The 12333-nt window shown below is 42.8% G+C and overlaps 4 protein-coding genes across 4 annotated transcripts; 2 read left to right on the forward strand and 2 right to left on the reverse strand.

Moving 5' to 3' along the window:
* Positions 1-773: 773 nt before the first annotated feature.
* Positions 774-2181, reverse strand: EAE98_003252 (uncharacterized protein; the record flags this gene model as incomplete). The annotated part of the gene is made up of 6 exons (XM_038950872.1): positions 774-880; positions 944-1105; positions 1180-1443; positions 1499-1665; positions 1716-1802; positions 1886-2181. The coding sequence occupies 6 exons, from the start codon at positions 2179-2181 to the stop codon at positions 774-776; spliced, it is 1083 nt and encodes a 360-aa protein (XP_038812336.1).
* A 2642-nt stretch (positions 2182-4823) lies between these two features.
* Positions 4824-6935, forward strand: EAE98_003253 (uncharacterized protein). The gene is made up of 5 exons (XM_038950873.1): positions 4824-5185; positions 5233-5766; positions 5811-6268; positions 6318-6484; positions 6540-6935. Exons 1-5 carry the CDS (start codon positions 4875-4877, stop codon positions 6774-6776), a joined length of 1707 nt encoding a protein of 568 aa, XP_038812337.1. The 5' UTR covers positions 4824-4874; the 3' UTR covers positions 6777-6935.
* A 536-nt stretch (positions 6936-7471) lies between these two features.
* Positions 7472-8318, reverse strand: EAE98_003254 (uncharacterized protein; the record flags this gene model as incomplete). Its single annotated transcript, XM_038950874.1, has 3 exons — positions 7472-7693; positions 8076-8148; positions 8200-8318. 3 exons carry the CDS (start codon positions 8316-8318, stop codon positions 7472-7474), a joined length of 414 nt encoding a protein of 137 aa, XP_038812338.1.
* Positions 8319-9602: 1284 nt separating this feature from the next.
* On the forward strand, positions 9603-11473 carry EAE98_003255 (uncharacterized protein; the record flags this gene model as incomplete). Its single annotated transcript, XM_038950875.1, has 5 exons — positions 9603-9801; positions 10013-10297; positions 10347-10537; positions 10651-10957; positions 11025-11473. 5 exons carry the CDS (start codon positions 9603-9605, stop codon positions 11471-11473), a joined length of 1431 nt encoding a protein of 476 aa, XP_038812339.1.
* Between the last annotated feature and the right edge of the window lie 860 nt (positions 11474-12333).

The following is a 12333-nucleotide window of genomic DNA, read 5'->3' on the forward strand; positions in this document are numbered from 1 at the left end:
CATTTTGCGCTAAATTCTCCTACAACACTATCTCTACATAGCCAATAGGCACTATTGACCGTTGAAACTAGTTCTAGCTTTGCTTTTGTTGACTTCATTTCACACTATCATGGACAGATCTGCAATGACCACTTAATGACGGTTTTTATGAGCTATTCATCATATGAATTAAAAACTCTCGTGTATCCCGTTGGCTGACGAGTAACGTGGACTGCGAATTACAGTGACTGTTTGGGTCTATTATTTAAATAATAACTTTGTGGTCTAGTGAATGAAATCCTGATGGAAATGTCAATGTGGATGATTGATAAAAATAACAGTGGGGCTGGGCGCTTAGCGGGAAGCTAAAGGGGGCCAAGAAAACATCAGAATCAGTCTTGTTGCAACAAATGACATATCATGGAACAATTTGACGGCTAATTATATGATCGCGCGAATCTCCACCATATCTAACTAAATACGGACTTAGTACATATAGTGTTTGTTTGATTAAAGGAGTTAAATTTTAAGGTTATATTGAGAGTTGCCGAGAAGTTCCTATTCATTTTCCCGACACCTTAGTATATGATGATGTGTTTTAGCTCATAACAAGGCAGAATTAGCCGGTCGGTTCCTTTTTTCCTTCCTTGTGAAATTTCCCGTTGGCACCGGTTCAGTACTTGAGATTCTAATTGAATGTGCGCAGTTCAGTCATCTGACGCAACAATGCCCTTCTCTTTAACGTACAGAGAGGATTAGCATCGGTACCAAACTTCTCTTTTCTCTCACCGGCCTTAAACTGCGGAGTCTACTTTCTTACTCCCGAGACCCCCAGGCATAACCCGCTTCAATCCCATCCAAGGAGTATTGATGGGGCTCTCGCCGGTGAAGATGAAGACGTCTATACCTTTATATCAGAAAATATCCCCTAAGAGCATGAGTATCAAGGACAGTAAGCACATACCATACAACCAACCTCCAAACAAGCATCCAAAAAATGGCGCTACCATAGGTACCCAAAAGTAATAGTTTCCCGCGCTCCATACTTCGTGACCATATCCAAGGAAGTAGCTCATCAATCTTGGACCAAAGTCTCTAGCCATATTAATAGCATATCCAGTTTCCCCTAATGAAGAGTTAATTATTAGTATCTTGGCTATCTATAGTGCGATGAGTGAGTTCAAAAGAAATACAACTTACATCCAAAGCAAGCGCCAATACCGAAGATCACGAAGAAGAGTCCAAGTGGGGTAAGATTTCCAGAACCTAAATTACCATTGTCTTGTAAAGCGTAGATACAAAACATGAGTATCGTACTTGCGATGAACTCTGAAAAGAATTGTCCTGTTTTTGTCATAAAAGGGGCGGGATAGGTACAGAATATGCCTGCAGATGATGTGTTGAGGCCCACAGTTCGAATATTATTCCCCCCTTCGAACATATCAATGGCAGATTTATAGTTTGCTATAAGGATCAGCAGATTAGATCTTGGCTTTATAAAATCTTTGAAATGGCATACCATAGACCACGCCGGCGGCGCACATTGCCCCCAACACTTGCGCCAACATGTAGATGGGGAATTTGCGCCAGGGAAATTTTCGAAAGACGCAGTTTGCGAATGTCACAGCTGGGTTGATGTGGGCACCACTAATGCCTGAAGCATATACTCCAAGCATAACTCCAATGCTATCAAATCTTTTAGCCAATATACCGTTGAAAGCAGGGCAGATACATACCCCCATCCCCAAGATATTGATTGATAGGAGCCTCTCTCGCCCGAGCTTAAGACTACTTGCGCAACCACACCATCTCCAAACAAGATCCTATTTGAATGTCAGTGACTATTAATCGAGCAAGAAAGAGGTTTTATATAAAACAAAGACTTAAGGCTTGGGTGGAGTCTCACAAAATAAATACACCAAAGAATTCCGAGAACGGTTCTCGCATGGTATGTCGGATACGACTCCACAAGAGGTCTGGCTTTGACTGTATCTCGAGTTCTTGTGGGATCTTATGATCGATTCCAGGACCATGTTCTGCATAAGCACCGCTACCTCCACTGGAGATCGTGTGCATGTTGTTTCCATCCAGCGTAGACTCGTGTGATGAGAGGTCTGGCGAGGATTGTTGGGATTCCATCATCCCCATGTGCTTGTCATTGCTAACGGCAGGAATGGGCGACCCTTGTTTATCTGGATTCATTTTGGTGAATTGAGAAAGTAAAGGCGTGGAATGGCGATTCTGTGAATGCAAACTTGGATATATGTGACGATGATGGACCTGCAAGAGATGGATACTGTTCTATATGTAGCTTGAATTCTTGAGTAATACCTCTTTGTATGATTCTTAGAGGCGGAAGACACCGCGTTGTAGCCGAAGTCACCACCCTTAATGAAATGAACATGTGAACAAGAAGTCTGTAATATTGGAACTATCGCAACGCAATTGCGAGCATGGTAGCATGCCGAGGCAGTAATCTAACCACGAAGGCTTAGAAACAAGCTATGTTGGCGCTTCTGAGTTGCATGAAGAGGCCAAGTTGCCGTTTTGGACAATATTACCAAGGAAAGACTTGGCCGTCCTAGCCGCCTATTTGAGAGGAGACACTAAAGCACCTCCATGATGCTCAAAACTCCTTCCTTGTAAGTGCAGAACGTTTGGAAGAAAAATTGATTAGACAGCTCAGTTTGAATTACCCGAGAGATTGTCATAATAATAACTGTGAATTCAGCTGCATCGGAGTAATCACAGTGCGGGAAGAATCAAGGAATTGTAATATCGTGAGCAATTTGACGGCATGTATAACACACCTTTATGCCGACAAATAGAAAGTGGCTTCACAACAGCATGCTATGATGAGCTCTGGGTGACCTCCAAAGAACGTAAGAGGGGTAGCTCATCAATGAGTTCGTTATATCCTTGTTGCAACCAGACAGTGGTTGACGGCGCAGTCTTGGTCATTTAACCCCGCATCAACAATATCAATAGAGCATTTAGGTTAATAAAAATCTGAAATAAATGTTGTCTCTCCAGTCCACACTAAGTTGAAAGTAAGTTAGATGGTGGTTCAATAAACTATTATGACCTAACCAAACACACGTGGATCTCTCGACAAAAGTAGTGCGAGCTATGATGGCATGTTCAAGAATAACGAAGAGTGTGGAAGCGTCACCATCAACCTGTTAATCTTGTAATTCAATTTTTGCTTGTAAAAGACTTCAACTTTCCAATCTCGGATGGATTCATCTTTTGCACATTCTCCTCGATGCAATCAATGCTTGACAGCACAAATCTCGTATTCACAAGAACGGTTCTAAAGCGGTACTTCCAATCAAACCCCATCTTTCAGGTAGGTGTGGTCAACTTGACTGCCCAACGGGTAGAGATCTACTTATCCTAGTCTCGACTGTATGACTTTGTGATACTCGAAATCGTATCAATAACTTTCTCCGCATGGTATAGACCTGATTTACGGCACAGTACATGTAAATAGCTCCAGGAAGATCAGGCACGACGGTGTTGCCGATATCTATGCTGGATGGCTAAGTGCTTGAATTGTGATTGTAAATATAACACCTTCTTATTAAAGTAACGCCAGCATTTACACATTCGCAAATTTCACAAATGCATGGCGTTGTATTCTAGTGGCCCCAAGCTGATGGCTGACGGATACCCGAGCTGTTTCCGGAAGGCTTGAAGGACGTTTTGCTATGGAATTCACCACTGGCGACTTATCTCATAACTTGATACGTCCAAGGCTGCCCTTGTACATGTTGAGCAAAATTTCGTCCTAGGATTGATTTTCAACCATCATACAGCCCCCAGGCAGATAACCTTCTGGGATCATCGTTGTAGATTGTCTGGACTTTTGGACTGTCCCAAGCATTTGAGGATCATGTCGTTCGAATTCTTGGTGGGGCGCCATGTGCATAACGATTCCTAAGATTTGAAAACGTTGGAAAATCCCTAATGCAGATCTAACTTGAGTGGGGATGCTGACCCGTCTGTTCTGTTGGCGTTGGTAATCATTTGTGGGTTGCAATCATGGTCATTTGGCACTAAGGTCGGTGCTCTTGCATATGGCGAGATTGCGGGGTAGTGGATGGCGGTGCAAGAGCCGTCTCATGAACCGAGAACTTCACTAGTCTTATTTGTTCTAGAAGCCTTCAACCAACGCAGTACTAGGTAGCTCTGGCACTCCATCTTCACTTGAATTTGGCCTTTTCTATTAGTGGTTCTGACTTCTAAGCACATAATAATCGTAGAAAATAACATATCACAATTTCGAGTCTTGTTGGTTCAACTTCGTCACAATGAATGTGCAATTAGCATCATCTGGTGGTGTCCACGAATGCAGTGTGCCGATACCTACCGAGGCATGACGAGATAACAAGCATGGTGCGAGAAATTTACTTGGTGAAAAGCCTCAATGGGGGTTATCATCCGAGTTCTTAACATCGATATATCGACCTGCATCTGCTGTACTATGTAAGCATCACCCTTCATTCCTTGTCGAGATTTTGCTACATCCCAGAGTGTTTTGACCAGGATTGTGCCCCCTCCCCCACAATCGCACTTTTCTTCTGGTTCTTGGGTTAGTTAAGCCGCTAGTTGAGATGTTGGTTCAATTCCCTGTAAATATTGACGGCATAGATCGAATGGTACGATTGTATCAAATATTCTGACGTCCGAGTGAATCAACCATTCAGCATGCAGATTTTGATAAACTGTGTTACCGTAACGTTACGCTAGTAAGTCAATCTGTTGGCCAATACCAAGATAACAAGACTTTGCTCGGCCACAAGATGTTAGCGGAATTGACCCCGCTCCTCAAGTACAAGCCATTCGAATTGACTAAGTTGATTCGTTGAGTTGGAGGTCCATTGAAGCATCACATGTTTAGAATATGGAGAAATTTTGTCCGGGCGAGGGGTTCTAGATGCCTTGCTCCATACCTTCTTCTTCCATCGTGGCTACAAAAGCCAGAGGTTTTGGCACATTTATCTGCGAATAGCAGCATAATCAATATGGGTGACCACACTTCAGTTTCTAGCCATGAGTCCTTCGTGTCAGTGTCGAATCATGAATCTTTCATAGGTTCCATAGACCAAGGTACCACAAGCACAAGATTTTTAATCTTCAACAAAGACGGCGAGCCGGTTGCATCGCATCAAGTCGAGTTCTCTCAGATATATCCACAATCAGGGTTTGTACATACATTGACACTGTCAACGCGTAGCTGACCATGAAAAGGTGGCATGAACATGATCCTCTTGAGATTATCGACTCGATAGAAGTTTGTATTGAAGGTGCTGTCAAACAATTTGAGCAACAAGGTCATTCGGCGAGACAGATTAAAGCCGTAGGACTCACAAATCAAAGAGAAACAACAGTCGTCTGGGACCACGAAACAGGAGAACCTCTAGCAAATGCTATAGTGTGGACAGATACCAGAAATCAGGCATTAGTCAGAAAGTTGAAAGCTCGACTTGGATCTAATCAATTGCAGGGTCTCTGCGGTCTTCCCCTATCGACTTATCCTTCTGTTGGTAAGCTTTTGTGGTTGATTGAAAACAATGGTAAAGTCGCCGACGCATATGCTCGAGGTCATCTTGCGTTTGGTACCGTTGATTCCTGGGTTATCTATAAGCTCAATGGTGGGCCAAAGAAGAATGTGTTCGTTACAGACCCCACGAATGCATCGCGTTCAATGTTCATGAATTTGCATACTCTCAAGTATGACGAACAGCTTTTAGATTTTTTCAGATTTGATATGGATAAGCTTCAGTAAGTTTCTTGCTCTTTTGTAATTAAAGTACGCACTGACGTAGTAGTCTTCCTAAGATTGTCCGGTCGTCGGATCGCGAATCCTTCGGTACTCTTGCAACAGGAATCTTGAAGGGTGTTCCAATCACGGGTGTGTTAGGTGATCAAAGTGCGGCGCTCGTTGGACAGAAAGGTTTCACACCAGGTAGAGCGAAGAACACCTATGGGACAGGTTGCTTCCTTCTCTACCATGTTGGCGACAAGCCTGTAATTTCCACACATGGGCTTTTGAGTACAGTCGCGTATGACTTTGATGGTAAACCGCAATATGCTTTGGAGGGAAGCATTGCGGTCGCAGGCTCCAGTATCAAGTTCCTTCAGAATAACCTTGGCTTCTTCGACTCTTCGTCCAAGATCAGTCAGCTAGCTGAGACTGTAGAAGATAATGGCGGTGTCACTTTTGTGACTGCATTCAGTGGGCTCTTCGCACCATACTGGTACGACGACGCTCGCGGGACTCTTTGTAAGATCCATTCCGACATCTATTAACTTAAGTACTGACCACTTAATAGTCGGCATCACAGCATATACACAAAAAGGTCATATTGCTCGCGCCACTTTGGAAGCGACTTGCTTCCAAACAAAAGCAATATTGAACGCGATGGAAAAGGACAGCGGGAAGAAACTCGCTGAACTCGCCGTCGATGGAGGCATGAGTAACTCTGATCTCTGCATGCAAGTAAGTTCTATTGTACGGTTCTTTTCATTTTGGGCAATGTCTAAAACTGTTTCAGATTCAAGCCGATCTTATTTCGATCCCGGTTGAACGTCCAAAAATGCTGGAGACAACAGCATTGGGTGCCGCCATCGCTGCAGGTTTCGCAGTGGGGGTTTGGGAAACTTTTGACGAATTGAAGAATATCAATACCGTAGGAAAAACTGAATTCCATCCTAAAATTACTCCAGAAGAAAGTAAGGAAAAATTTTCTCGATGGACGAAAGCAGTTGAAATGTGTAAAGGCTGGCTTTAGAGATCGGAAAGTATACACAAGAAGTTTGCAGATTTTGGAAGCGTATCTAAGTAGTTCATATACCGTACCCGCGTACCTCAGATGTGGTCGCGGCCCTGTTCATTTGTTTGTCTCTTTTCACAAATTTCCACGAATAAGATCCTGCCACAAATTCATCACATGACTTGATGCGCCACGTGATTATGCTTCAAGCCAATACCTTTTGTCAATTTTTTGATCCCACTTCAGTTTTCAAGGGTATGTGACTGAACTTTTGGTACAACTACCATCACTGGTTGTTCCTATAAGTCATTTATTAGTCTGAATGCCGTGACATTGGAATTCAGAATGGTAATGGATGATAGGAATGCTTCATTTTCTGGAGATAGTTCAATGTCATACTCTCATCCGATTCGGACTGATTACTTGGAGAATTGCTGTATGACATTTCAGTAGACTGCATATATGTTACTGAAGCTTACTTCCATATAACCAAAGAATGCGGCCAAAAATGTCAATACGTTGTGTTTATGATATCTGAAAAGTTTGGCTGTCAGAGCGTTGTTTGCACATTTTCCATCAAGTCTAATATCATTCCATATCACTAGAATAGGTGTGGGCATTTATACAGGAAGAAATAGTTGAAGTTAATGGTCATGTACCAATCATACAGTATGTCTCCTTTCCTTCACCGTTGTAAGTCCTTGAACACTTTGTTATGCGGCAGAAAGTTCGAAGTCTACATTGCCAGCATTCACCTTCGCTCCACCAATGCAAGTACTGGTGAAAGGACTATCTCCGCACACCGCTCTCGCTGCTCTCATACATCCTTCCCATCTACCTTTCGTGATATCAATTGTCTGGCCAGATGTAGCAGCATTGAGTTTCAAGAGAGCAGTGCCCGATTCTCCGGTTGTTGACGTAGGCTCGCCACCGCACTATTTTACAAAGTGTTAACGATTTGAGGCAGAGATAAAAGTAGGAACGAGTGTTTTCAACTTCTGCCCCTACTCTACCAAGTCCAGGGATAAATGAAACTACTTAGTCTCTTCGACTTTTTATTCCGTCTTGTCGTGGTGAGCGTATACGGTAGGGATCTTGTGATTTAATCTCCAAAGAAAGCATGGTGTGATCGGAAAATGATTTAAACTCAATTTGATAGATATTATCACTTGAAATATATGCATCTCTTTCTACCCTCTTATCCCAGTCGGCTTATATCCTACCATATCCTCGTAATGCTTCATACGTCTTTTCACTCTCCTCTCCTTCCCTTTGAAGAAATTTTTCTCTTCTCCCAAAATAGAGAAATTCACTCACTTGTTGAATAGTCCCTGCTATACCTCCACAAATTCCGAGAAGAGCCACGTTGATATCATGAGATACAAGAGTTCTGGTGACTATATCAGTACTTGATAGTCTCATTCCATAGCTAAACACTTACGTTGAAGGATCGGTACACGTTGTTCCTGTAACTGCATCGGGGTTTACAGTTGTAGATGCTGGAGCAGCATTGACGACAGCCATGGCTCCGAGGATTGCAACAAACAGTATTGAATGCATGATGGTTGTTATGTTTTTCCTGCTTTTAACCGGTGTAGTAATAATGAGTATAATAATGATATAAGAATATATACTAGTAATTAAAAACACTTATTAATGAAAGACGTTCCAGACGTGAAAAGTAGATAAAAAGCGAAAACGAGTATGTGAGAGAGGGAAGATATTTAAGGTCAGGACAACAAAAAGATCGTGGTTAGATCTTTGAGGGAAGGGTCTTATATCAATCATATGCATATTCTTGAGACGAAAATTGTGATGATTTGATACCTGCCCACATGTCCACACACTGTAGCAGCGTGGGTGCATTTTTGGCTGTTCCCCCATATTGCCAAGACGACTTATATGGAAGAAAACAGACAAGAATTAAAGGTAAGCTAGATCGGTTTGATGCGAGTTTGAGCAGCACTTGAGTATCTTTGAACCTTGTTCAAAAATTCTGGGATTACATCAGCCTATGATCAGACGAAGCTCATGAACTCATAAGGAAGAATGCCATGCAGGATCAGATATATGGAAGAAAATGGCAATCCGGTATGGGTAAGGCTGAAGGAGGGGTTCTGGCAATGGATTGATCAGTGTCATCCAATGCAGTCCTTCATCCCATACCCTCCTGTGATGTTGTTGTCTTCGTCTCATGTTACCCGCTGTACATGTTCTGATACAATGACAGGGATGAGGTTATCCGGCGATAAGATAAGATGGCCCGATTGCTTTTCGATGCTCCACGCCACCATCAAGATACTACTGACATTAATAACTTCTTACATGAATTTTGGACATATCATTCCATTCTGGACAATGTCAACATTCACGATGTCAAAAAGCTAATAAGTTGTTTGCCGATGTTTGTGGCCTAAATTGATGCATTCAGCCCTCCCTGAAGTTTTGGGGTTCAGGGGTGTCATATTATTGCTGCTTACAATTTCAGACGCGAGGTTTTTCATCTCTTGCAACAAGCGTATCATATTTTGGCACTTGATACATGTTCATCCCAAGCTACAATACCCATGACAATATTGAAAGACTTCTCATCGCTAAGACTTTCCGTCATAGTCCTCGTATCTCTTGCGTCTTCCCCAGCAGCCGTACTAATATTGTCCTCCTTGCAATTTATCTTCGTTCTATCAGATCAAAAGGCTGGGTTACAATAGCCCTGCATTACCTGTTATTCTCTGATTCTTCTTGGGACGAAACTGTAATACAACCTGTTCATATCTCCTGGAAGCCGAAACCATTAATCGAGATGGGTGAATCAAACAGGCTGATACAAGTTCAATTGACAAAATGCAAGTCTTGCTAGCAAATGAAATCGTCGAATCTGGTCAAGATCAAGCTGGGCTTACCATCCATCGTCGGCTCACGGCACAGACATGTCAGTTGAAATTCAAAGAGAAGGCATATATGAGTGATGATGCTACCGTCATTGAGAAGTATCTTTTCATCATAAGTCTTAATCTCGACTTTCTCGATTCACCTTCTTTTGGTGCGCATACGTTCTTTCGTGATATTTACATTCTTTTTCGTGCTTTGATAGCACTTTCTTCATTCTTTTATCTGAAGTTGCACGACTGCGTCGCTTTTACACACTGTAATATATATACCATATCTTTTATACTTTATATCCCTCTATTGCGAATATACTAAAAGGCCGAGGGGCGATCAATCAAGAGTTATAATGCGTTTGCAGTCAGTAGCTCTCGCCCTCTTTGCTTCAGCTGGCCTGGTTGAAGGCCTAAATGCAAGGAGACACCAGGATATCCACAAACGTGCCACGGCAACGAGCGGCGATGACACCAGTCTTACCCTTGCACAAAACGCCATCGCAAGCGGCTCATTCAGTGACGGGCTTACTGAAATTGGTGGTAATGAAGCTTCCGAGGCCGCTTCTGCGACTTCGCAAAACAACTTCATAAACTTTTGCGCAGGAGAAACTCTTACCAATGGCCTTCAGATTGTAACTGGGTCTTGTAATGGAATCCGTGAGTGCCTCCCTATCTCTAAGTCGACATCTACTCATTTGCCTTTCAGCGATGGGTCAAATTCCCGCGAAAAACAAAATGATGTCGTCGATCATTACATTCCCTTTGGCTGGTAGTGCAACGATAAAATCTGATACAACATTCAATATTACTGTCCAAATGTCCAACATCACTCCAGGTTCCTTTTCTAATGCGGATTCCACTTACTTCTCCGCTCCACAGCAGCTTGATTCATCCGGGGTAGGTCTTTTCACTTCATCCTGCTTGACGTCCGCTTGATTTCTAAATCCATCATTGTCCTTCTGATTTCCTCTGCTTTCCGGGCCATTGCTAATTATAATACTTCATTTTAGGTAGTTATTGGGCATACACACGTAACCGTGCAGGATATGGGGTCCAGTCTCAACCCAACTGGAACTTTGGATCCCACTCAGTTCGCCTTCTTTAAGGGTATCAATGATGCTGGAAACGGCCAAGGGCTTCTTTCTGCTACTGTTAACGGCGGCTTACCGGCTGGAAACTATCGTGTGTGTACAATGGCTTCGTCAACTAATCATCAACCTGCAATTATGCCTGTTGCACAGCGAGGTACAGCAGATGATTGTACTAAATTTACCGTCATCGGATCCGGAACTACTGCAAACGCTGCATCTAATAATGGTAAGTCGTCACTTCTTTTTTTCTGTCTTCCACTCATAGAACCAAAAACCATACTGACAATTTTAAGGTTCCGGTGGGCAAGCTGCCGCAGCTTTAGCAGCCAGTGCAGTCGCAGCTGGTCCGGACAACACCAACCCAGTGGCGAGCACCTCCGCAAGTTCGATAAAATCAGCTTCGACTTCTTTCTCTGCAGCGAAAGCGTCCAAAAGTAGCACTTCCAGCATCGCAAAAAGTGTACCTTCCATTACATCATCATCTGTACCTGCCACTTCATCTTCTGCAGGCTCCTCGACTTCTGCACTAGGAGGTATAGCGGCACCACCCGTCACCAACAGTGGAGATTCAGCTCGTCCTTTCTCGGTCAATGGCAACACATTTGTAAATGAAGCTGCCGCTTTGCAAAGAAGTTGCGATATACAGTTCAATGCATGTGCGGATGCATTCAACGGTGGAAAAGCAAATGGTTTTAGCATTAGTGACTGTCAAACGCAAGAGAATTCATGTCTAGCTGGGTAGTGTGGCGGTCTTGGATGAGGGTTATTTAATGGCTCTCATGATTACTTATGTACGACAGAACATTGATGGCGTTATGGATGATATCACTGGAGCCAAATGAATTATGTGTTCTTTTCCTCATGTGCAGAGAAAATCAAACAATCGAATGATGTTTTTAGTTTGATTGAACATCTTTTCAAAACATGTCATTCATGTCTGAAGTAGTTGTGAAGTCTATCGGCACATGAAGATTGGCTACGGGCATGCAAGTCTCATGGGCATAAATAAGTATTATAAGAAAACGCAAGTGGATCCTGATCCACATAGTCTTAATTGATCCACACATTTCAAACTGTTCGTCGTGCTTTCATAAGCCTTATATCAAAAACATCAACACTCATCATTTCGCGGAACCATCAAACATTTTGACGACATTGTAAACGGGACCTGGTTAACTGTTCTAATTCGAAATGACTCGCAAACTTGTTACCTTAAATCTTTCCCACAATTGCAACAACAAAAGTCCCACTGCAGAAGCAACAGCCATCACGACCCATCCGTATAACTGGAATCTCGTCGCTACATTAGGTACCCCGCCAATAGTCTTTCTTTCCACTTTCGTTGCATTTGCTTTCAGACAGCTCAAAGATGAAACCTGTGCTCAAATATTCAAAAGTAGTTCGATTTAAGCAAATTTGCCATATGGCATTCGAGCAAAAATGCACTGCCTCTGTCATGTCCAATGCCACAATATGAAATCATTGAATATGACCAGAAAATAATAAGATGATTATGCCACATGAATGCCGTGCCACTAGCGCTGACAGGTGTGTCTTTCTTCCCGAGGGTATGCAAAATCAAAGGGACAATCCATCACGCAT

The sequence above is a fragment of the Botrytis deweyae genome (genome assembly GCF_014898535.1).
Source record: "Botrytis deweyae strain B1 chromosome Unknown BDEW_006, whole genome shotgun sequence".
In the NCBI taxonomy this organism is placed as follows: Eukaryota; Fungi; Ascomycota; class Leotiomycetes; order Helotiales; family Sclerotiniaceae; genus Botrytis; species Botrytis deweyae.

What these genes read in the sequence shown, in the direction of transcription:
- EAE98_003253 (XM_038950873.1), top strand. Translation starts at nt 4,875, where the DNA reads ATGTTTAGAATATGGAGAAATTTTGTCCGGGCGAGGGGTTCTAGATGC. An exon ending in CAGATATATCCACAATCAGG is followed by an intron (nt 5,186 to 5,232) that starts GTTTGTACATAC and finishes GACCATGAAAAG; the next exon opens with GTGGCATGAACATGATCCTC. An exon ending in TTTGATATGGATAAGCTTCA is followed by an intron (nt 5,767 to 5,810) that starts GTAAGTTTCTTG and finishes GCACTGACGTAG; the next exon opens with TAGTCTTCCTAAGATTGTCC.